General features: G+C 33.2%; 8 protein-coding genes and 1 non-coding gene across 9 annotated transcripts; 4 read left to right on the forward strand and 5 right to left on the reverse strand.

The window, feature by feature from the left end:
• Positions 1-1,316: 1,316 nt before the first annotated feature.
• Positions 1,317-1,388, reverse strand: Trnah-gug (transfer RNA histidin (anticodon GUG)). Its single transcript has one exon. It is a non-coding gene; the product is annotated as a tRNA-His (tRNA).
• Positions 1,389-2,926: 1,538 nt separating this feature from the next.
• Positions 2,927-5,818, reverse strand: LOC128390677 (histone acetyltransferase KAT5-like). Its single transcript, XM_053350432.1, has 2 exons — positions 5,618-5,818; positions 2,927-5,241 (listed from the first exon to the last, which is right to left on the reverse strand). The coding sequence occupies exon 2, from the start codon at positions 5,191-5,193 to the stop codon at positions 3,631-3,633; it is 1,563 nt and encodes a 520-aa protein (XP_053206407.1). The 5' UTR covers positions 5,194-5,241; positions 5,618-5,818; the 3' UTR covers positions 2,927-3,630.
• Positions 5,819-6,096: 278 nt separating this feature from the next.
• LOC128390691 (protein TMED8-like) lies at positions 6,097-8,808 on the forward strand. Its single transcript, XM_053350447.1, has 4 exons — positions 6,097-6,566; positions 6,676-6,877; positions 7,327-7,829; positions 7,886-8,808. The coding sequence occupies exons 1-4, from the start codon at positions 6,422-6,424 to the stop codon at positions 8,542-8,544; spliced, it is 1,509 nt and encodes a 502-aa protein (XP_053206422.1). The 5' UTR covers positions 6,097-6,421; the 3' UTR covers positions 8,545-8,808.
• A 38-nt stretch (positions 8,809-8,846) lies between these two features.
• LOC128390688 (40S ribosomal protein S17-like) lies at positions 8,847-9,524 on the reverse strand. Its single transcript, XM_053350444.1, has 2 exons — positions 9,435-9,524; positions 8,847-9,349 (listed from the first exon to the last, which is right to left on the reverse strand). Exons 1-2 carry the CDS (start codon positions 9,435-9,437, stop codon positions 8,969-8,971), a joined length of 384 nt encoding a protein of 127 aa, XP_053206419.1. The 5' UTR covers positions 9,438-9,524; the 3' UTR covers positions 8,847-8,968.
• Positions 9,525-9,673: 149 nt separating this feature from the next.
• Positions 9,674-10,909, forward strand: LOC128390686 (U6 snRNA-associated Sm-like protein LSm1). Its single transcript, XM_053350443.1, has 4 exons — positions 9,674-10,144; positions 10,226-10,294; positions 10,412-10,527; positions 10,616-10,909. The coding sequence occupies exons 1-4, from the start codon at positions 10,096-10,098 to the stop codon at positions 10,772-10,774; spliced, it is 393 nt and encodes a 130-aa protein (XP_053206418.1). The 5' UTR covers positions 9,674-10,095; the 3' UTR covers positions 10,775-10,909.
• A 103-nt stretch (positions 10,910-11,012) lies between these two features.
• On the reverse strand, positions 11,013-13,796 carry LOC128390675 (uncharacterized protein DDB_G0271670-like). The gene is made up of 7 exons (XM_053350431.1): positions 13,647-13,796; positions 12,699-13,155; positions 11,763-12,585; positions 11,615-11,682; positions 11,383-11,543; positions 11,221-11,293; positions 11,013-11,131 (listed from the first exon to the last, which is right to left on the reverse strand). The coding sequence occupies exons 2-7, from the start codon at positions 13,139-13,141 to the stop codon at positions 11,089-11,091; spliced, it is 1,611 nt and encodes a 536-aa protein (XP_053206406.1). The 5' UTR covers positions 13,142-13,155; positions 13,647-13,796; the 3' UTR covers positions 11,013-11,088.
• A 1,040-nt stretch (positions 13,797-14,836) lies between these two features.
• On the forward strand, positions 14,837-17,077 carry LOC128390678 (RNA polymerase II-associated factor 1 homolog). The gene is given in 6 exon segments (XM_053350433.1): positions 14,837-14,983; positions 15,080-15,123; positions 15,126-15,483; positions 15,579-15,952; positions 16,040-16,283; positions 16,368-17,077. Coding segments are annotated over 6 exon segments (1,455 nt in total). The 5' UTR covers positions 14,837-14,912; the 3' UTR covers positions 16,732-17,077.
• Positions 17,078-17,353: 276 nt separating this feature from the next.
• LOC128390672 (valine--tRNA ligase-like) lies at positions 17,354-21,101 on the forward strand. The gene is made up of 3 exons (XM_053350427.1): positions 17,354-17,825; positions 18,091-20,573; positions 20,656-21,101. Exons 1-3 carry the CDS (start codon positions 17,459-17,461, stop codon positions 20,983-20,985), a joined length of 3,180 nt encoding a protein of 1,059 aa, XP_053206402.1. The 5' UTR covers positions 17,354-17,458; the 3' UTR covers positions 20,986-21,101.
• On the reverse strand, positions 21,030-23,151 carry LOC128390680 (mitochondrial enolase superfamily member 1-like). The gene is made up of 7 exons (XM_053350437.1): positions 22,965-23,151; positions 22,793-22,898; positions 22,457-22,727; positions 22,328-22,398; positions 21,914-22,254; positions 21,679-21,850; positions 21,030-21,585 (listed from the first exon to the last, which is right to left on the reverse strand). The coding sequence occupies exons 1-7, from the start codon at positions 23,046-23,048 to the stop codon at positions 21,308-21,310; spliced, it is 1,323 nt and encodes a 440-aa protein (XP_053206412.1). The 5' UTR covers positions 23,049-23,151; the 3' UTR covers positions 21,030-21,307.
• Between the last annotated feature and the right edge of the window lie 545 nt (positions 23,152-23,696).

Raw genomic sequence — 23,696 nt, forward strand, 5'->3', positions numbered from 1 at the left:
ATAAGTGACCAGCTACCTGATTATCACACCTTCGTTTCAAGTTGTCAAGTTCTCGATTCATCTTACCAGTACCAAGAATGTTTATCACAATATCGAAAGCCAATTGTCCAGTACCTTAGCTTATATACTAAATGTTATACTCTCTTTGAGAATATGGATGAACCGATTATGTATGAGAAGAAAAAAATTGGTTCGAAGTGGATGGTTCATGTTGTTCTAAATGTCACTCAAATCGCTTCTAAAAGAGTTGGAATCTTTTTGACCCACACCTCAGAAGATCTTGATGAATCTCTTGGAAATCCCGCTTTTCTTCAATTCGATACTCGTGATAATAATCTAGCAACGGTCACTTTTGAAAGAACCGTTATTCATAAGCTTCCACCTCCTTTCGATTCCAATTGTCGAGATTATACAAAAGAATCGTGTAGAAATCGAGTGACCTGCATTCGACAATGTATCATGTCAACTTCATTTACCAATTCAAGTGCTTGGATCAACCGACGATATGTTCGAGCTGATGAGACTTATCGAGAAGGTCGATTTGGACTTTCAGACGAGTCCAATTATACGGACTATTGTTATCGAAAGTTCGATGATGAACCTTGTATCGATTATCTTTACAACGCCATAATGGCCTCACAGTTTTATTCCCCTTTTAGAGACAATGACACTTTCCTTATTAATGTGGCCTATCCTTTGGGCACCGAAACGGAGGTTGTTTATGTTGAAGTTCAAAAGCGAATCGATTATCTTTGTTTTGTAACGAGTGTCATCAGTCTTTGGACTGAAGCCTCGATGATCAGAATATCGGAAAATGTTCTCGCAATTATAACCCGAGTTATGTTGAAAATGGTAGAATCCAGGAGACCATATCAATTAGCGAGAATTAATTAGCTTAGTAATTACTTTGGAATAAAAAATCTTTATATTTTTCTTTTCAATTGTAATTTTCGGTTCATTTGATACAAATAATTGTCTTCGATTAAATTTTACTATTTTGTTGTGAAGAAAAAGTTCTTGAGGTGATTAGCAAGTTTAGAAATGTGCTGATAGTAGATTCTCATTGGGCTGATCGATCAACCACTCGAAAAGATGAATTCTTATCTCTCTAGTCCTTTAAGGTCACTCGATTCCGAAAGGAAAAAAACACTCAACGATCTCAAGTCCAATGACCACTTATAGATAGAAAACCCTTGTGATTTGACTTGATAAAAGTTTTTAACCTTATCAATTGTCACCCAAAAGAATCGGTCATCGATTAATGATCTTTTTTCGTTGGGATTTCGTCCGAACGATCGAAAAATAAAAGGTATCGTTGCTGTCACCAGGATTCGAACCTGGGTTGTCGCGGCCACAACGCGAAGTACTAACCACTATACTATGACAGCTCATGAATTTAGTGGATTGGCTTTAAACTTTTATATAATCAAAGTCCGTTCACATCACATCAACCATCATCTACATCATATAATCAACCAACTACAACCTTTAATTATCGTTAAGAAAAAATCAGAATCAAGTCCTCTTTTTCATCTTGATCATCATCCTTATCATCTTGATTCAATCAATTCACGTTTATCAACCCTTTTCATTGTTATCATGAAACTATCAAAGTTTTTTTTTCACTTTTGTTGTTGAAAGTTGATCCCAATTGATAATCCAACGCAAATGGATTAATGAAATATTGGACGATTGGAACTGCAAATTCTGACTGAAATTACATGTACATCTTAAGCTATCGCAGTGAAGTGGTTGGTACTTCGCGTGGTAATAATAATAATAATAAATTAGAATTCGAGATTCTGAAATCAATCAATTAAATGCCGATAAAATTGTCATGATTTTTTGGTAAGAAAAAAGTATTTCTCATTTGGAGATTTAATTTCTTTAATCAGGAAACACTGTAAGGAATAAATTGCCAACAGTTTTTATAAACGTTGACATTGAAAACCTTTCTTACCAAATTGATGAATGAAAAATGAAGATAATTAAATCTAACAATCAGTTAAAGTTTCCCAAAGATGGGAACTAATCAATAAAATCTCCAACTGGTAGTAAAAATTTCGTAACAATCAATTTAGAGTTTAAAATACTAATAATTACAATCAAATTGTTTTCATAATCTTTAACGTCGACAAATTTGCCTCAAAGTTTTGTTTATGTACCCAGTGGGTTAATTGTTTATCTGCGGTAAAGTGGCCTTTTACTATTTACGATTTGTAAAGTTAATCAGTTACTCTGGTGGGTTCATTCAAGCTCTTTATGTTACTTGGATATTTCTTCAATTTGAAACAACGACCAATGTTTATATTAGAAATCCCGATGAAACTGAACTTCCCTCATTGTCTCTGTGCTTTTTTACCAAATATCCGTTTGAATTCACGAAAAACGGTAAAAACGGCGAGAAACTGACCAATGTGACCGTCGGTGAAATAAGTGACCAGCTACCTGATTATCACACCTTCGTTTCAAGTTGTCAAGTTCTCGATTCATCTTACCAGTAAGTTAGTTCAACTAAGACTAGTTCGATTCCAAATGTCGCGATTATACAAAAGAGCTCGGTAGAAATCGAGTGACCTGCATTCGGAAATGTACCATTCAACTCATGCAAATGTTTGGGTTAATTTTGACGGATCGATGTACCAGAGAATGAGACTTATCTAGAAGGTCGATTTAGCCTTTTAGATTAATTCAGTTATTCTGTCACCGAGGATTTAATGATGAACTTTGTATCGATTATCTTTGTTTCGTAACGAGATTCCTCAGTATTTGGGACGAAGCCCGAATATCGAAAATTATTCTCGCGTTATGACCCGAAGTTCAGTAGTTTGTGTAATGAAAATGGATCTTAATTTTAGAATCCAGGAGACCATATTAATTAGCGAGAATTAATTAGCTTAGTAATTACTTTGGAATAAAAAATCTATATATTTTTCTTTTCAGTTCATTTGATATAAATAATTTTCTTCAATTAAATTTTACTATCTTGTTGTGATATTGATTGATTGATTTAGATTTAAATTTTTTCTGATAATTGTTTTAAGATTATGATAAAATCTATTGAAGAAGAAAAGTAAAGTTGAAAATGTGAGTGTTTTGTTGCTTTGTACATGGTGTGTTTTCTTTTCTTTTTTTCTTCAATTATCATCACACAGAAACATGATTTCGATTGTTCATATGGTATGATTAAGAGATAGATAGAGAGGGAAAGAGAGAAAAAAATTACAGAGAAAAAAAGAAAGAAAGAGAGATAGAGAGAAATGGAAAGGGATAGAGATAGAGAATATCATCTTCATCGATGAAGAAGAGAAATAGAGAGGAAGGGAAAAGAAGAAAATTCTAAGACTCTCTGATGATTAAAGGGACATGGATTGGGAGAAAAGAGAGAGAGAGAGAGAGAGAGAGAGATTATAAGTTATTAATATTTCAACAGAGAAATCCATAGGATAGAATTTAAAAAGTCCAAGATTTTGTTTCTTCTTTTCGGCAGCGAGAGAGTTACATTCATATGGAGTTGACGAAGTTGCTCTTGTCGCTTGATCACCTCCTCGAACCTGAATCCATATTAATTTAAGTGTCCAAATTAATTTGACCATTTAACCAGCGTTAAAATTATATACACAAAAAAAATCACCATTTTCCTCTTTTCGTCCAATCTCTAGGTGTCCAATTTAGACCTTGAGGATCAATTCTCAAACGGCGTTTCATAGAAATTCGCTCAAAACTGGCAATGACTTCTTTACTCAATGTAATTATATATTCTCCTTTATAATAGTTAATCATATTAAGAAATTGAAGGGTTGATATCACATCTTCCTTTTTAATACTTGTCATCTCGGAGATTTCATTTATGCTAATTTGAGGTCGAACTGCTCCTTCCGGTGTTTTCAGGCTAATAATTAATTCCAATATTGTTTCAGCCCAATAACTTCGGTATGAAAGTAAACCAAGATCACTGAGCGGTTTTTCAGGGCTTCCAGTTTTACCTTCGAATCGGGACAACTCGTAACTAAATTCGATCATTATTTTACCATAACCTTTCCTTTGATAAGGTGGTAACGTCAAAATACACGCAACATTATAATCCTCGGATGAAACCTTTTCCTTTGAGAAATATCCTACTATGTGACAACCACGATCATCGGTTTCGGTCATTATGTAGAAAAGAAAGGGATCCGTATCGTAGTACAAAGTTTTATGATCTAAAAAACATTTGGCAAGTAGACACAAATTTTGAGCGTATATCCTATTACTTCTTCCATCAATCTCAAAGAATGAAATTGTTCCTTTACGGTAGATCTCATTTCCGGGAGGATGACGAAGTTTACACTTAGTAAAATGCCTAATCAAGCAGGTTCTTGATTTTACATATTTTAAACAATATTCACACAAATAAATACATGGTAATGATGTTAAACGTTGAGGATAAGGTGAAAAGTACCAAGGTTTAATTCGATGTTGACCAATCTCAATCAAATCAATATTACGAATTCGAGTGAGAATGTCATCAGGATTATGAGATGATAGGGATCCATTTGTTCGTGGGGCAACAACTGCACCACTTCCACCAGCCCAAAGATTAGGTGAATGGTCTTGAGAATTTTCTGGTTGTGAGGTGAAAGATGGAAGTTTACGTTTTCGACCACGTCCTTTCTTGGGTCCGAGAACATACTTATTTACAGGACTAATTGGTGGACAAACTATACTATTACTATTACTATTATTATTGTTACTAGAATTATTGTTACTATTGATGGTAGAATTGGAATTTGAATTGTTGTTACTGTTGATATTTATGTTAATGCTGATGTTGGTATTGTTGTTTATGTTGTTGATGTTGTTACTGTTGTTATTATTATTATTAGTTATTCGTTGAATTTCCTCTACTTCTACGGAAGGTATTCTATTCTCTGGTGATATTGGCATCTCTTGTAATTTTAAAGCAGCTTCTTCCCTTGTTGGTAAATGAATTTTCTCCAAATTCATACGATCTTTGGTTACCCATTCATCTAGACGCTTATTAAAATCAATAAAATGCACATAATAAAGATTTTCACCAATTTCACCAGATTTAATACTAATCACTTCACCCATGTGCCATTCATTGGTGAATTTCATCCTAACAGGGACTAAACAACCCTCTGTAACATCAATCATTTTCTCAGGTAATTTAAGATTTGAACCAGGTTTCATAATGAGATGGAACAGCCAATAGAGGGGAAAAAGATTATGTACAACTTTCTGTTTCGAAGAAAGAAAAGAAAAGTAGAATAAAAAAAAAGAATAAAAAAAAGTTCGACAAAAAGAATACAATCAAAAAAAAAAATTCGAAATTCGAATCCAAGACAAAAGAGAGAATATAAAAAGACAAGAAGTAAAAAGATTAGAAACAAATAGTAAAATCATATGGTTCTCATGTTTGCTTATAACCAATATAATGTAAAAAAGATGATGAGATGAGATGAGATGAGAGAGAAAAAAAGAGGCAAAAGTAAGAAGAAAAAAAGAGAGGGAGAGTAAAGGGAGAGAGTAAAAAAGACTGAGAGAGAAGAAGATAGAAAATCATCTGACTAAAAATTGAGACCAGAGAGACAATTAATTAATCACTAATACTCACCAGTATAAGAACTGATTAAGTTGATGACGCGGTCATTTGAACAATACCATGTATAGATCATTTATCTGTACACAGAATTGGTAATTAAACGATTAAAATTAATTTAATTGTCCAACAATTAAGAATCAGGGGGTTACAATTGGATGGAAAAGAGAGAGAGAGATATAGTTAAGCTTAAGCTCCACCAGAGAGAAAGAAAAAACATTCTGGCTTCACATTATTCGAAATTCGATGTGCAGCGCCATCTCTTGTTCGATTCCAGAAACTCGGACTGGATCCGAATTTCGAATCGATAGAAATTCGGTAGCTGTAATCGTAAGCCGAAAAAATGTCAGCTGAAAGTAGAAAAGTTGAGCTTACGGACATACATGTATCTTGAGCCTTACCGAAAATACCGAAAAACCAAAATGTATCCAGCGAACGAGGCAATTAAATGAATCCACAATATCCATAGATGAATCCACAAGGAATCAACGCCAACTGATACACTAATATCTTGCCATCCATGAAAAGATTAATCAATTGCTTTATATCTATATATGTTGTTTAAATAATATTCAATCAAATGATATTTTATTTTCCTTTTGTAATCATTACTCTGTTTGTGATCAATTCAATCAATTAATTGTACCACAACAATTTTCCTCGAGTTAAAATTACGCGCAAGTCTAACACGTTGTAGAAATGAATAGCTAGATGGCATTGGAGAAATTGGATTGACAGCAAAACAAATGGATTGAACCTTTAATAGGAATATTGTTTTCTTTCAATATTTAACAACAATTAATATTGATAGTGAAGAAAATGGAGAAATTTATTTGTGTGATCAATGAAAACATGGAACGAAGCATATTCCTAGCCAGCTCATTTAACCTGCATAAGGAAAATTATGCAATTGGAGATAAAATGTACCACAGAAATGGATCTTTCTTTTTTTTTCTTAGTTCAGGTAAGTCATGTTATTGTTTTTCTCTTTTCATTCGGTTTGTTATTTTCTTTTTGTTTGCATTTCTTATTCTCATTTGTGTTTGTATTTTGTTTTTCTTTTTTATTTCCAGCGATTGAAGCTAAATCACTTGAGCCTTTTCTTGAAGATTCTTACAAAATTGATGCGGTTGTACTCGAGACTCTTAAAAGGGAGAAGGAGGAAAGAGAACGACAAAGGCATAAAGAGGAACAAGAGAAGAATAGAAAAGAACAGGAAGAAGATGATTCGAATAGAAAACACCCAGAAGAATATTTTATACAAGAAGATCAAAGGTATTTTTCTCATCTCTCAGTGTTTCAATTGTCCACAATGTTGCGTATTTGTGTTTCCATGTATTTCATATCTATCCAATTCTACGTTGACTCAGATTAATCTTGAATTTCTAGTGATTTTACAACAATCAAACTGAGTCGATTCGATCGATTAACTAACCAAGTTATCCATCATCATGAGAAGATATTTATACTTATCCTCATCCATTTTTTTTTGCTCATCTTTAGACTGACGATTATTATATATTCAATTTAGTTATATCAGTCAATCTTTTCTTTTTATCCTTTCGCAATCTAATCTCATTGATATCCTATTCGTTTGATTGTAGTTTCCATTGTAAATCATATCTCTTGGTGATCATTTCTCTTAAATTGTGATTCTTTTTCATTTACTATTATCTCCATGAGCTATTAACTAGTAATTCTAATTGTTCATCTTTATCCCTTAGACGTGCCATAAAAGAAGCTCTCAACAATCAGACCTTCGTTCAATTTAAATCATACGCTGAGCAACAATATCCAAACGATTTAGATCAACAGAAAATCTTAATCACTAAACTTCAAGAGCAACATTATGAGCAATATATGCAACAAATTGTGCAACAAAGGTTAATTAGCGATAGGATGAATGGTCGATCATCAATTTCAACACCCTCTTCTCCTTCATCATCCCAATCCCAGAAACTTGAATCTCCATTAATACGAAAAGAGGATGGCCAAACTTATTACCAATCAACGACAGGTCATTCTAACAATTTGCATTCCACCTCTTCGCCAACTAAGAGCGTCTCATCACCATCTTCGTCCAGTGGATTTTATTCATCACCATCATCAGCCACTCCAACGTCCAGTTTAATCAGAATCAATAGTTTAACTCAATCAACCTTTCAAGAAGGACCAGAGGATAAATCATCACTTAGAAAATATAAAATGACCGAGAAAACCGATGAAAGTGTTGACCCACCGACTAATCAATCAATCGATTCTCACAGTTTATTGACCAGCGAGGTCATAGTACAATCCGATCTGAAGGAAATGAAACTACTGGTAAAGTGAAAAATAGTGAGGATGTTGGAGCCAATGGAGATGAGATCGAGGGAGATATCGATGAAAGTGGTCCAGAAGATTATGATTCAGTTGAAAGTCCGAGAATGTGGACAACCAAAGATATTGTTAATTTTAAAGAGTCAATTCGTTCAATCAATGGCGATGGTATTATTAAGGTGGGTCATGGTGAGATTGTTACTGTTCGGGTTCCAACTCACCCTGAGGGAACTTGTATATTCTGGGAATTTGCTACCGACAGTTATGATATTGGGTTTGGTTTATTTTTCGAATGGACCAAAAATCCTGGAACTCAGGTTTCAGTTCATATCTCAGAATCGGAGGATGATGATGAAGATGAAGAAGATGAATGTATTGGTCCAAACATTGAAGGTAATCCAGCAACTGATCCGGAAAAAGGTTCGCATTCATCAAAGTGCATTAGTCCTGATGAACTTCCAACCGCAGTTATTTTACCAATTTATCGAAGGGATTGTCATGAGGAGGTTTTCGCTGGAAGTCACGCTTATCCTGGAAAAGGTGCTTATCACCTTAAATTTGACAATTCTTATTCTCTTTGGAGATCTAAGACTCTTTATTACAGAGTTTATTATACCAAATGAATTTGAGAGAAGCTAAAAAACAGAAATTATATATTTCATTTACTAATTTAAAAAGAATTTTAAAATTGTATTAATCATTTCATCTGATTATAACAGAAGAAAACTAAGAAATCCAAAAAAAACATTCGCAATCTAATTCTTTGCTGATTCTATTACTAAAATCAGGGAGATTTCAACAAGTTAAACTAAATGACAAAATATTTTGTTCCTTTCGAACGGCTCATCAATAAAACTGTTCAGCTGATGAACAATTTGTTTCACTTGTTTTGATTATTCCGATGATACATAATTAGAGAAATAGATTGACTGTTTGTCAAGTCCATAAGCTTTTAATTGAATAAAAAGTCAGGGACAGAGACAAAAATGATGACCATCCAAGTGTTGATCAGATGATACAGTAAATTATATAATAATAATTAGTTAATTAACCTCTATACACAGTAGGGTTTGTCTGTTGAAGTCTTGGAATATCATCCATATTCATCATCTTCAACATGGCCATAGTATCTGGATCAGCTTCGATCACATCCAAATCAATTTCTGAAACTTCGGGAACATAATTGTCACGACGTTCTCTCTCCTCTTCTTGTAATTTGATACTAATTCCACGAACTGGTCCCTTCTCAATACGTTTAATTAAATGTGTCACGAAACCGGCGATCTTATTCCTAAGCTTTTTACTAGGAATCAAAGCGATTTCCTCACATATCCTTTTGTTGGTATGAAAATCTGAAGACAATCTTGTATAGTATTTCTCAATGATAACACGTGAAGCTTTTTTAATAGTCTTGGTACGAACACGACCCTAAACAAAAAAGAAAACAGAGACAACAAAACAGTTTAATTAGCAATCGAATAATCAACATAAAACAAAAAAACAATTTACTCACCATGATTAGTTTAATTAAATTACAATTAAGCAAAATGAAAACACAAGTTTCTACAATTTAACAAAACCAAAACTGATGAAAAAACGGAAAAGGAAACATCAACAATTGGGGAGCATTAATACATAAAAATTTGTTCCGAAAGATAAACAATCGATTTACAATTTAAAGAAAACAACAAAATTTTAATTGTTTCATTTGTCAATTGATCAACTAATTACTCTTGAAGAGATAATTAAGATAAATGAAGTTTAAAAATTGTTTTCTTCTAATTGTGAGTCAATTGTTTAGCTTTCGAGACAAATTTTCATTAGCTTTTGACAAACATCATTGAATTAATTGTGGGACAATTTGATTGTTTCAGGTACTTCGGGCCTTTCTTAGTCATTAGTGACCTTTAATAGTGAAAACCTAACCTAATCTAATGTAAACAAACACAATTAATTGAACAATTAAGTTAATTTGCATGTGTAGCTGTGCTCGTAAGCCGAGAAAGAATCAGCTGAAAGTGTAAAAGTTAAGTCAATCTTGAGTCTTTCCATTTGTTTGTTTGTTTATTTGTTGATTGAAAACCGATTTAATTGCAAGTGATTTTACTTTAAATGATTTGATCCATTTACTGAATTTTCCTGTAATTTAATCTGTTTATTGTTCAGTATTAAAGATGGAACCATATTTACCTGGAACTGCCAGTTTGCTCGAAGTTCTTGATAGTGAGTTCGCTTTTTCATGTTTTCACTTTTTCGCCTTTCAGACAATTTGGAATAACTTTTAATTCTTAATTTTTTTTACAGAAAAATTGATGGTTCTACTTCGTGATGGTCGTTCTATTATCGGGATTTTACGAAGCATTGATCAATTCGGTAACTATACTGTTTGAAATTTCTTTTTCTCTTTTCTCAACTACATTCACTTGATGAGTGTTGATGAAGATTCTTTTCATTTTGTTTTCTAATCATTTTCTCTGTTCATTTTTCCAGCTAATTTGGTTCTCCATCGATCAATTGAACGAATTCATGTGAAAAATAAATACGCTGATATTGACATCGGTGTGATTTTAATTCGAGGAGAAAATGTTGTCCTGTGTGGAGAAATTGTAAGCTTTATTGGAATCGAATTTTGAATTTTTTTCTCTTCGCATAACTAATATTTTTTCTTTATTCTTTTTTCTTGTCAATCATCAGGATGCTGAGTATGAAAATAGAAGCAATAATTTACAACAAGTTTCAACTGAGGAAATATTTGACCTGCAGAAAAACGAGGCGCAGAAAAACAAAGAGAAATTAAAATTTAATGAAGGATTTTCTTTAGGAAATTGTTTAGATTTTCTTGATGACTATTGATGTAAAAACTCTGATTTGAGATGACATGCATTTAAAATGTTTTCTTTTGTCACATTTACATAAATGTTGTATATTTGATTTGATTAGTTGAAAAGATTTACAATGAAAATCCTAATAATCTCCTAAAACTTGAAATGACAAGATTTCAGTTTTTTTTGTTCACTTCTTCAAAGTTGTAACCTAAAATCAAAATTGATTTTAGTTTTTACAATGAGTTGATTGGAATTGATTAACCATCGGTATGTTGATTCAATTTGATTGACAAAAATATTCTATTTTATTAAATTAATCAGTCTTCTGTCATCTTAACGATTTCAGGGTTGACGAGATGATTTTAACCAGGGTAAAGTGAAAGGTCTGTAAGATTAAAAGAAACAAATTTAGATTAATAATTGATTAACAATCATAATTAATCAAATGATTAGAGAAAAATCCAAAACTCTTACTTTGGCGGTAATTTTGGAATTGGAAGGCCAAATGCCATAACTGGAATCTTATCAGAAACTTCAATAAATTGCACTGGAAATAAAGAAGATAATAATTGGGACAAATTAGAATCTTTTCAAGTCAATTAGTTAATTACGATTAATTGTAGAATTGATTTTCACCTTCTTTCGGATCTTGGAAGAAGCTTTTCAGGTCCAATGCGAGCTGTTTACTTTGACCCGTCGAACATATCGGTTTATCGAAGTTAACAGCAGAATAATAATATCGACCAGATCTCAGTTTTTCGTTAAGTTTTTGTTCCCTTAATCTTTGAATATCCCATCTGAATGTAATTAAGAGAAATGATGAGATTAATTGTTTGATAATCGATGAAAGTGAAAATTTAATTGTTACCTTTTTCTCCTTTTTTCGTCGTTTTCGAGTTTTTGATGTCTCTTAAGGAAAGTGTCATCATCTAAATTCTGAAATTGGAGAATAGAAATAAAATTTAGTTATATGAACAACCAAAGAGTTGCAGATATCAATTAAATTGGTACAATACCTCGATTCCAACAGTTGAGTTACTATCTGGTAAATTGATTATCCTCCAGGAAGGTACCTCGATTTGATTAATTCTAATTGGTGTATCGTTTGTAGACAATTCCAGCCTTTGGATTACACTTTTCTCTTGACGACAATTATAGAGATCATATGGTTCATCAGTTTCCAGAACATTTATATTTGTACTTGTTGATTTACAATTGACATTATTTACAGATTGTTGCTGGTCACTTGGAGTACTAGTACCACTTTTAGAAATCGTTCGTCGTCGTTTTTTACTACTTGGTTGTGATGAAGAGTTTTCTTCATTGCTATTAATTGATTCACTATTGGCCGGTTTACTATCTATTGACACTGAAATATCATCTTTGTTAACTTGGGTTGAATTATTTTTACTTGATGTTGTTGTTGTGGTTGTTGTGGTTGTCGTGGTTGTCGATGATGTTGCTAACGATTCTGATGTTGAAATAGTTGTTGTAGTTGCTGTTGAGGTGGATGTAGATGTAGATGAGGCTGTTGATGTTGATGTTGATGTTGATGATTCTGTTGATGTAGATGTAGATGTAGATGATGCTGTTGATTGTTGTGGTTGAATACTTTCAGGATGAGTGTTATTGTCACTTATACCTGGTGATGTTGTTTCGGTTGAATTTGCTTCTAATAATTTTTTAGTTAAAAAGTTAAGACGATTTTCCATTTTATCTATTTTTACACATAATGTTTCCCTATCTTGTTTTAAACCTTGTAGCTGCCGCTCTTTTTTGAGTAGTTGCTCTTGTTGATGTTGAATTAGATCTAATTGCATGAGGATCATATCTTTTAACCTGTAGAGAGAATAAAGTAAAAATAGAAGAGAGAGAGAGAAAGAGAAAAATTAAAATTAGAATGTGAATATGAATAAGAATAATTTCTCATGTCTTTGTGTTTATCAACTTACTTTTTAATTTGAATTTTATCCTCATTACTGGAACCTGCAGCAGCACCGAACAATGAATTGTTGGTGTCAATACAGGAACCATTGCTAAGAGAAGCACCAATAAGTGAATTAATGTCACCGCCATTTTTACTTATTTGGGAAGGTAATTTCGTACATGAGATGTGATCGTGAAAAGCGGCAGCCAGGTTAACTTTATGGGTAATCCTTTGATCATCATGAACTGACATATTACCAGAACCTTTGACCTGGGAACCGTTGGTATAACCAACAACAGTCTTTCCAGATGATGATCCTGAAGATGTTATTAAGGTTGAAGTTGATTTGACAGGTTCAATCACAGAAACAGAATTAATATGGTGACGGGATTTCTCTTGTATTAGATGAATATTATTGTGAATTCCGTTGGTCAATACAATAGTTCCCCGATGGTAATCAGATTTCATGCTGGAAGTGATCACTGTAGAAGCGTCGGAAGAAAATAAAAAGAAAAGACAAAAAAAGAGAGAGAGAGAAGAAAGAAAAAAGAAAGTAAATATCAGAATTAATAAAAGAAAAAAAAATACAGGAGAAAAGAAGAAAAATGAAGAATGAAAAAGAATAAAAAAGAAAGGTGGGTAAGAGGAATATCCAAGAAAAAAGAGAAAATGTTTCACATAAGCAAAAGAAAAAAAAATGTCCAATGTTGACACTTTTCTTTTCAAATGATTGACTTAATTAAAAGGTCGAAACTCGAAGTGAGTGAATAATTAGCAACTGTAAAACCATTTAATCAAACATAACCACATGTCAATTAAATAAACATTAATTAAATTGCAATTGATAAACAATAAAGTGACATAACAACAAAGGGAAACAATGAGAGAGATTTTCAATTTGGAGGCCATTTTACCAATAGAAAGTTAATCAGATATTCTAATGAGATGATTGTAAATCAGTGTCAACACTTACCCAAAGATGATTGTATCCTCAATCAGAGTTACCATTACATGGATGATTAAAATTAATTAAAAACAATTAAAACAAAGAAAATTAAATGATACTCCGCTTGCTCCGGTAAAGAATCAAGGCTAAATATTAACCGAATTCGCTTCCGGTTTTCTTTTTTTCAGCCAAAAAAGAGCGAAAATTTTTTCGGTTTTTTTCATTTTCTTTGTTGTTGATCAACAACCTGTTGATTATCTTTAATCATCTTTAATTAATCCGATTTGATTAACAGATTTAACTGATTTACTGACGAACAATTTATTCTTCAAGTCAATTTTCGTCTTTCTATCAACTTTTACTACTTTCAATTTCATTAGATTTCCAATGTTATGGATTTTCAATGAGATGTAAAAAGGAAAAACAAATCAATCCGCTGATTTAATTGTTGGAAAATCAAAGAGTTTCCTAATTGTTACTGATTATTAAAAGCTGCTAATTGCAAACTTGGAAATGTTGTTATCCTTGGTGTTGATTCAATTGTTCAATGAATTTCTCAATTCTCTGAATTGATTTGATTAACACGACGGAGAAACAATTTTTGACTTGCTAAATCGATTGATTATCAAATGAAAACCATGAAAGAACCAATTAACTTTGCTCAATGAAAGTGATCATTTCCCTTCAAACTTTGTGAATTAATCTACAATTATAAATTGATTAAAAGTCTCGAAGGATAATCAGATTCAGTGGAGAAAACAAAGATCAACATAAAATGGCGATAAAAGGATTACAATTGTTTATAAATCATTTTGGAACTTGATAAGCTTTTGGATCAACAATTAAAATGGAAAAGATCAACACATTACTCCAATATAATTAGAAATCAATTTGAAAAAGTTGATCTAAATGACAAACAATGAAGATACAAAAATTACTAATTATCTTTGATTGTTGTTGATCAACAACAAAACGATTTCCTTCATAATCACCATTGAAATCCAACTCAACATCTAATTGATGACGATTAGTTTTCTTAGCAATTAATTGATTTCCATTAAATTGCTAATTGATTGATAAAATTGATTCGAAATTCGAATTGATTTTTGTTCTTCCAACAAATCGACTCTTGAGCCGAAAAAATCAGCTCAATGTTTTCAGCTGAAAGATTTTCTTGTTTACATGTGAACAGTTTTGTTGTTAATTTCTCATTTGTTCCTAGTTAATTGATTTTCTTCTTAATTTGTATTCTTTTGTTTACAATTAAATTAGATTATTTTGTATTTTATCAAAATGGCTCCGGTTGTTAATGTCGCGGTGAAAGATAAAGAAAAAGAGAAACCAAAGAAACCCGGTGAAAGAAGGTAAATTTTGGCTTTTCTATTTTTTTCTTTTCTTTTGTTCTCTGTTAATTTTTTATTCTCTAATTTGTGTTGTGTCATTTTCTTACTCTTGCTTAGGACCGAATTAATTTGTCGAGTTAAATTCAACAATACACTACCTGATTTCCATATGATCCAAAATTTATCACATATCCATTTGATCCTAATCGTTTCTCTCAATATAAACCAACCTCATTGGAAAAAAATCACAAACATGATTTGTTAACTGAACATGATTTAGGTGTTAATATTGACTTAATTGATCCTGATATTTATGCGATCCCGCCTGATTATGCTCTATCGGGTGGTGTTATACCTTTACCTTTAGAAGATGAAAAGCTTTTGGAGGAAGAAACTGTTCCCATGTCCGATCAAAAGCGTTCAAGGCATCACAATAAGGTTGTTCCTTGGCTTAAAAAGACCGAATATATTTCCACTGAATTCAACAGATATGGAGCTTCAAGTGAAAAAACCGAGACCAAGTGTGTATTTCTCTTTTTTTCTCTCTCTCAATCAAATATTGAGAATCTTTAATTTGCTTCTTTACTAAATCATTTTTCTTCTCTACTCTTTAAAGGGTTGGATACAATGTTAAAAAATTATGGAAAGATGAGAATCCTTATATGGACAAAGAGTGTCAAATTCGTGCTATCAACAAGACATTTGAAGATGTTAAAAAACCGATTACTGAACATCACAGTAAACGAGGTGTTACTCCTGTTGAAGTTCAAGAAGTTTTTCCAGACTTTTCCTTATGGAAATATCCTTTTGCTCAAGTACAATTTGATGCCGATCCTGCACCAATGTCTCAGGTTGAAGAGATGGGCCAAGCCATGATTAGAGGTGTTATGGATGAAAGTGGTGAACAGTTCGTTGCCTATTTCTTACCAACCAAAGATACTTTAGAGAAAAGGAAAAGAGACAAAGAAAATGGAGTCGAATACGTTGATGGTTTGTATCAGTCTTCTAATTCTCTAAAACCATTTCCTTCATTAATCTTTCATATCAACTAATTGAATGTCTCTCTCTTTTACATAGAAGAGGAATACGAATATGACATGGCCAGAGAATATAATTGGAACGTTAAAAGTAAATCATCTAAAGGTTATGAAGAAAATTACTTTTTCGTATTCCGTGATGATGGTGTTTTTTATAATGAATTAGAGACAAGAGTTCGTCTCAGTAAACGTAGATCTAAACCCGAATCTCGTGCTGCTAACTCTAAATTAGTTGTCAAGCATCGACCTCTCAGTGATGCCGAATTTAAAACACAAGAGATCAGGTAAGTGATTCGACTATGAAACTTAGTCCAAGTTGATTGTCTATTCTAATATATTTAAAATATTCTATCTCTTTTATCCAATAGACTTCGATTGTTACAACCACCACAAGAAGATGAAGAGGAAGAACAAGAAGAAGAAGAAGAAAAGGAAGATGAACGTATGGAAAGTGACCAAGAATCCAAGAAAGAGAAAGATGATGCCGAAGAAGAAGAAGAAGAAGCTGAAGACCGAGATGGAATTGAAGAAGAAGAAGAGGAAGAGGAGGAAGAAGAAAGTGATGATGAACCAAAACAAGAACGGAAAAAGTCACAGAAAAAATCTTCATCAAGTTCAAGTGGATCTTCAAGTTCATCGGGATCTGCAAGTGAAAGTGAAGATGAAGCCGAAAGAAAAGCAGCTCGAGATAAAGCAGCAATTTTCGGCAGTGATGACGACGATAGCGAATAAATCGAACCATTATTTATATAAATTACAATTCGTTGTAAATAACTAACCAGCAAACAAAATCAACAAACCATCAACTCCATGAGAAAACAAAAAATTAAGGTTACAAGTCTCAAATTGATCAACAAATTCACTCAATACCAAAATTGAATCAATTGTCTTAAACCATCAAAAAAATCATCTCATCAAATTTACCACAGACTAACAACTGTCAATAAATTTTACAAATTTTTCTTTGATATTCCAACTAAAAAAAACCAACAAGAGTCAAATTAAATAATAACAATATCAAAACATACATTAAACTATTCCTCTTAATTGTCAGAATAAATTTAATTTACTCAATGAATTTCTTTCATTCAAAATCAACCAACAAATGGATCAAAATTAAAAGTATTCCAATAGCTGGGTAACATTTTCCGATAGAAAAAAATCAAACAATGATAACAACCAGTTTGAAGAAAAGAAAAATTTGATTGATTGGTACAATTAATCAAAAAGAAACAATTAATTAGAATCTCGATTGATGAAGCTAAATGGTAATTAAGGCGGAGAATCAGTAACCGGGTCCCTAAGGCAACCTGATGTTGTTGTTGAACACGTTTTCATTTTGACATCATTACTTTGATTCCTCTCGTTTTGATTTCCGTAATTGTGGTTAATTTAACTGTTCTGTTCTGTGAAAGTGGTTTAATTGTTGATAATTAAGTGAATTCTTTTTGTAAACAATATGAGTGAAGTGAAACCTTCAAGTGATCCTGCTGTTGCCATGGAAGAGGTAAAGGTTGATGAGAAGAAGAAAAAGAAAGAGCTTGAAAGAGCAGCTAAAAAGGCTGAAAAAGATGCCAAATTCGCAGCCAAACAAGCTAAATTGGCCTCCGACAAGAAGGATGATCAATCAGGTAAATCGAAACCGAAAGAGGATAAGAAAAAGGTAAAAGAAGTGATCATCTATCAAGGTAACACCGCCGAAGGTGATGAAAAGGATGTTAGTTCACCGATGCCCTCCGCCTATTCACCGGAATACGTTGAAGCCGCTTGGTACTCGTGGTGGAAAAAATCTGGATTCTTCAAGCCCGAAATTAATGCTCCTCAAGGTTTGTTCATCTCCTCTGATTGTGTCCAATTAATTGTGTAGAAATCAAGAAAATATCTCTGTGTTTATATCATAAACAAATGCAATTCCAATGGTAGTTGCCTTTTTTTTCTTGGTGCTTCCATTTTATTGTTACTGTAATTGTCTTGGTTTCAATTGATTGTTGGATTTACGTTGATTACATTGGCTATATAGATGTGGTGTCTAAATTGTTTCCATGATGATCTGAATCTAAATTATCTCTTTTTGTTGTTAATCTATTTCAGGAGATATTACCAAAGAAAATGGTAAAGGTAAATTTGTTATGGTCATTCCACCGCCCAATGTTACTGGTACTCTTCATCTTGGTCATGCCTTGACCTCAGCGATTCAAGATAGTATTACAAGATGGAATAGGATGAAAGGAAAGGTCACTCTTTGGGCTCCTGGTTGTGATCACGCTGGAATTGCGACTCAAACTGTTGTCGAGAAAAAATTACAACGAGAGAAAGGATTAACTCGCCATGATTTGGGTCGAGATAAGTTCATTGAGGAAGTTTGGAAATGGAAAAATGAGAAAGGAAACCGAATCTATGAACAATTCGAGGCTCTTGGTTGTTCCGTTGATTGGGATCGAGCAACATTCACAATGGATCCGAAAATGTGTAATGCTGTTACCGAAGCTTTTGTCAGATTACATGAAGAGGGTTTAATTTATCGAGCTAAACGATTAATCAATTGGTGTTGCACTTTAAATTCAGCAATTTCCGATATTGAAGTCGACAAGATTGAAGTAAAAGGACCAACACCTTTCCGTGTTCCTGGTTATGGTAATGAAACCGTTGAATTTGGTATATTGGAATTGTTTGGTTATCCAGTTGAAGATTCTGATGAGAAGTTAATTGTTTCAACTACTCGTATTGAAACAATGCTCGGTGATACAGCGGTAGCAATACACCCAGAAGACCCTCGATATAAGCATCTTCATGGTAAATACGTTATTCATCCTCTTTTGGAGCGAAAAATTCCAATTGTTTGTGATGATTTTGTCGAGATGGAATTTGGTACTGGTGCTGTTAAAATTACTCCAGCTCATGATCATACCGATTGTGAAGTAGGTAAACGTCACAATTTACCTTTCATTGAAATTCTAAGTGATGATGGTAGTATTGCCCCTGGTTTCGGTAAATATTCTGGAATGAAACGATTCCATGCCCGTAAAGAGATTGGTAAAGATTTAGAAGCCTTGGGTCTGTACCATGGTTCCAAACCAAATCCGATGGTTGTACCGGTTTGTAGTCGATCAAAGGATATAATTGAACCTCGAATGAAATCTCAATGGTTTGTTAACTGTAAAGAAATGGCCGATAAAGCGGTCGAAGCTGTTAAAACCGGTGAATTAACCTTAATCCCCGATGATCATAATAAAATTTGGTTCAGATGGTTAGAGAATATTCAAGATTGGTGTATTTCTCGGCAAATTTGGTGGGGACATCGAATTCCTGCTTATAAAGTTTCCTGTTCTCCATCGGATGGAACCATTGATTCAGAAGATTTTTGGATCTCTGGTCGAAATGAGGCTGAAGCAAGAACCAAAGCATCGGTTAAATACTCAATTCCTGGAGAGAAATTAATTCTCGAACAAGATGAGGATGTTTTAGATACTTGGTTTAGCTCTGGTTTATTTCCATTCGCTATATTTGGTTGGCCTGAAAAGACCAAAGATCTTGATGTTTTCTATCCTGGTGATTTACTTGAAACTGGTCAAGATATTCTCTTCTTTTGGGTTGCTCGAATGGTCATGTTGGGAATGAAATTCTGTGGTAAACTTCCGTTTACCAAAGTTTTCCTTCACTCGATGGTTCGTGATGCTCATGGTAGAAAAATGAGTAAATCATTAGGTAATATAATCGATCCAGTTGATGTTATCAAAGGTAAAACATTGGCTGAACTTCAAACCATTCTAGAAGAATCTAATCTTGCCCCAGCGGAGATCGAAAAAGCCAAGGCCACTCAAAAGATTGACTTCCCTGAGGGTATTCCTCCTTGTGGAACTGATGCTTTACGATTTACCCTTTGCGATTACCTTGGACAAGGTCGTGATATTAATTTGGACATTAAACGAGTTGAAGGTTATCGATCATTTTGTAATAAACTTTGGAATGCCGTTAAATTTAGTCTAATGACTTTCGGACCTGATTTTAAGCCTAATTTGGTTCACAAGTTAACGGGTAAAGAGACTCGATTAGACTTATGGTTATTGAGTCGCCTTTACACTGCAACCGAAACTTGTAATAAAGGTTTCGTCGATTATGATTTCCATTCAAGTACCAGTGCTTGTCATCGTTTATGGGTCTATGAGATTTGTGATATTTACTTGGAATGTATCAAATCCTTCATGAGAGGAGACAACGAGGAAACCAAAGAGATAATCCGACAAACCCTTTATACCGCTTGTGACATTGGACTGCGATTATTACATCCATTTATGCCTTACCTTACCGAAGAGTTGTACAAACGGCTTACCCGTCGAAGTCCATCTACCGATGCACCGAGTCTTTGTATAACCTCTTATCCAGAAATAGATCAATTTAATTGGTCAAAAGATTCGCAATTGGAGAGTGAATTTTCCTTCATGTACGATTTTGTACATAAAATACGTTCGAGGAAAGCAAATTATGGAGTCGAAAAGAAAGATGTTCCTCTTTATGTTTCCTGTGATTCCAAAGAAACTCAGGATCGTCTATTGTCATTTATTGATCCAATTAAGGTTCGTACGGTTAATCCATTGATTACCACTTAATCTATTCATATGGAGAGACTAATTTTATTTTTCTTTTGTCAATTTAAAGAGTCTAACTCATTCATCTTGCCTGGAAATTTTGGAAAATGGTTCAGTTCCACCGGAAGGAGTTCCTATCCCAATAAGTGATTCATGTCAAGCCTATTTAGGATTAAAGGGAATAATTGATGTAAACAAGGAAATTGAAGCTTTAAAGGTGAAAAAAGATCAAAAAGAAAAACTATTGAAAGAATTAACTGTCTCAATGTCGGATCCCAATTACTCTGAGAAAGTTCCCAAAGAAGTTCAAGAAACCCGTCGACAGCGAGTGGAAGAGCTGAACGGTGAAATATTGAAGATAATTAAATCAATTGACGATTTCTCATTGATTGTAAAATAGTAGAAAGTGATTGTTGTAATTTTGATTAATAGACCAGGAAAAAATCAATTGGACAATTTTATTATATTTATATTGACATTTTAACCGACACATAAATTAAAACGAGTCTCTCAAAATGTTGTAATCAGGATTAACTATTAATCTTAAACTATGTGAAAAGATAATCACCGGCAACATTAATAATATTAATCCAATCAATCAGGATTTACATGATTCATATGATATATTTTGCGATTTAAAAACAGTAATGTAAACAAGAAAATCTTCACTCATCCAGATTAATTGTACTTGTTATATTTGTTTATTATCTCTGATTGTCGAGTTAATGTTTTCGTTTAACTGATTGCCAATAATCACCATCAGGGAATTGATACTTGGTAATTGATTCTGGCTTCATTCCAACAAGATAACCAGGAACCTTTGGAACAACATATCGTCCGTTTGAACATTTTGCCGGATCAATGAAATGTTCATGAAGATGATCAACATATTCAGTCATACGATTTTCAAAACTTCCACTAACAGAAACATAGTCCCAAACGCAGATATGATGAACGTATTCACATAGACCAACACCACCGGCATGAGGACAAACGGGAACTTTTTTTATCAGGAATTTGGAAAAGAAAAGGACAACAATTAAACAATTAACTCTTCAAGTGTTTGGATCGAAATCTATTATTGAAAATTTACCATTGAATTTAGCGGCCAACAAAGCGACGGCCATTACTTCATTAAGGCCACCAAGTCGACAAGAATCTAATTGGCAGAAGGAAATTGCTCCCAATTGTAATAATTGTTTGAAAACAACTCGATTGCAACATTGTTCACCAGTGGCCACTCCGATTCCCAAAGGTTTCAAAGCCTTGAGATGATAATTAATCAAATGAATAAGTTGATTGTTGATTATTTTTCATTATTTTGTTACCTTTGCTATGGTTGCATGGCCAACAACATCATCGGGACTTGTTGGTTCCTCAATCCATAGTAATTTAAATTGTGTCAATTGTTTCATCCAATCGATTGCTTGATTAACCTCCCAAACTTGATTAGCATCAACCATTAGTTTATTTTCATAGCCAATTTCCTCTCGGATTAATGTTAATCTATGTTTATCTCTTTCGATATCATCACCAACCTTTGCCTTGAAACTGGTGTAACCTTGTTTCAAGGCCTCACGACAAAGCCCACGGCGGGTTTCATCATCATAACCAATCCATCCAATCGAAGTGGTATAAGCGGGATAACCTTTCTCCTTAATTTCCTTCTCTAAAAATTAGACAATCAAATTGTTGACTTGTATTGTTTTCTACGAAAATTGACAAAAGTTACAATCATTTACCTCGATCCTTGACCGTTGCTCGTTTACTTTTGAGCAATTCAATGGCCTCTTCCTTGCTCAGGACATCTGATCTGTTGGTGTAAATGATTGATGAATTTGACTCAATTAACAAGGTTGATTGTTCCTTACATGTATCTAAAATCAATGGTCGAAACAAGTTGCTCGGGCTCCATGTCAACAATTAACTTCCACAAAGGTTTACCCTCTATCTTTGCCCATAGATCCCAAAGTGAATTGACCACTGCGGCCAAGGCCAAATGGATGACCCCTTTTTCTGGACCAATCCACCTCATTTGACTGTGACTGGACAATTTCCTCCAAAAACCAGCGAAATCGTTAATTATATCATTAAATTTAACACCAACAACCAATTCCATCAAAGATTCAACAGCTCGAACAACTAAGCAAAGAAAATTAATAAATCTTATCAATAATTGATTATATCATTCTAATTGTTTAACTCACCAACTTCCGTTCCCTTGCCAATTGTGAATGTTAACCCATGTCCAGTTAATTGTTCATCTTCCGTGAACAAAGTTACATAAGCACAAGAATAATCGCCATCAGGATGCTGGTCAACAATTAAACATTACAATTAACTTTTGATTGATTATAAATTACTATTAAATTACTTTACCATTGCATCACTCCCATGTTTATCTAATGAAGTTGGAAACCTAATATCCTTAACAGTGTAACTTTTAATTGTTAACGAAACCATAGTTGAACTTTAATCACTTACTATTAAATTGTTGCAAATATTAATAAGTATTGTCATTTATTTATTTTCTTGGTTGTTTTTGATTATCACATAGCAACACTATAATTAAGATCCTCAATGGAGCTTCCTTTGAATATCATCATTTCTTAATCATTACAACTTATTTTTCTTGGCAATCGGATCACTTATTAATCTTGCAACTGATGATAGACAAGATACTCTTATTTATTATTTCTTGATTGTTTATCGCTTGTATTTAATGTTATACACTTCTGATTAACACAATTAACTATGTAACTACAAGGTATTTACCTCGAGTTTTACTCGAGGAGACTCATAAACATTGCATGAAAAGGCCTCTCCAAAAACGCTGTATCTCTGCAACTTAACAAACCCCAACGCGTTTGTAGCTTCATTATTGAGTGCGAATTCGCTTTTGACCATCAAATGACCTTGAAACCTTTTTGTATCGGCCAAACTCCAATTAATCGAATCTGAATACCCAGAAACAAACTCGGTAAATAGCTTTAGAAGGAACTGATTTAAATCTTTATCAATGATTATTAGGATTCTTGAGAGTGGCACTAACGGTACATTAAAGTTTATTTGATACTTAAATGAAACGATAGTATTACTATCAAAAATCAC

The sequence above is a fragment of the Panonychus citri genome, unplaced genomic scaffold, assembly GCF_014898815.1.
Source record: "Panonychus citri isolate SS breed McGregor unplaced genomic scaffold, ASM1489881v1 Contig00125, whole genome shotgun sequence".
Classification (NCBI taxonomy): Eukaryota; Metazoa; Arthropoda; class Arachnida; order Trombidiformes; family Tetranychidae; genus Panonychus; species Panonychus citri.